Source organism: Bison bison, unplaced genomic scaffold, assembly GCF_000754665.1.
Source record: "Bison bison bison isolate TAMUID 2011002044 unplaced genomic scaffold, Bison_UMD1.0 scf7180017845588, whole genome shotgun sequence".
Classification (NCBI taxonomy): domain Eukaryota; kingdom Metazoa; phylum Chordata; class Mammalia; order Artiodactyla; family Bovidae; genus Bison; species Bison bison.
The window spans coordinates 13,194-13,849 of record NW_011476161.1 but is presented as its reverse complement, the minus strand read 5'-3'; the positions used below and the strand labels follow the sequence as shown (position 1 = coordinate 13,849).

Sequence of the window (656 nt, the reverse complement as noted above, 5' to 3'; positions counted from 1 at the left end):
CACGCCCGCTCGCTGCCCCAGGCCCCCTGACGACCACCCCTCCTCACGCCCGCCCCTTGCCCCTCCTCACGCCCACCCCGCCCTCCCTGCGGCCCCCTGACGACCACCCCTCCGTCACGCGCGCTCGCTGCCCCAGGCCCTGGGCACGCCTGCCCCAGCTGAGCCTCGTGACCAGGCCTGCCCTGGCCTCCTGGGCAGGTGAGAGTGGATCTGCAGACCCCGAAGCTGCCCTCGAGCAGGCTGTGGGCTTATTTTGTGCTTCTTTCTCCGGGGTTCATAACCCTGCCCAGCACATCCCCTTCCTGCTCTGGCCCTCGCTTGCCTGCTCAGGACAGGAGCCTCGTGTCCCTCCAGCCTTGTGGGCACAAGGCCAGGGAGAGGAAGGCGGGGGCCGTCCTGAGCTTCCAGAGACACCCAAGAGGCTGGAGGGCAGTTTGCTGGGGAGTTTGGTGGGCGCTGCTCCACCCTGCTCTTATCCAGCTGAGACCAAACCCAGGCTCGCTCAGCCCCAGGAGGAAGGCAGCCTGGGCACCCAGGCGGGGCCAGAGAGAAGGCTCTCAGCGTCCTTCCTGAGCTGGGGGATCTGCGGGACAGCCACACGGCAGTTGGGGGGCGGCTGGAGCTGCAGCCTCAGCATCTTCTCTGCGGCCTCCAAC

The 656-nt window shown here is 68.4% G+C and overlaps 1 protein-coding gene across 1 annotated transcript in view; it reads right to left on the bottom strand.

Moving 5' to 3' along the window:
• Positions 1-656, bottom strand: part of LOC104985649 (adenylosuccinate synthetase isozyme 1-like) — a 14,232-nt gene that overhangs the window by 2,439 nt on the left and 11,137 nt on the right. Inside the window, exon 13 of the mRNA XM_010835903.1 lies at positions 493-583. Coding sequence (XP_010834205.1) covers positions 493-583 — 91 coding nt within the window. The remainder of the gene's footprint in view (positions 1-492; positions 584-656) is intronic.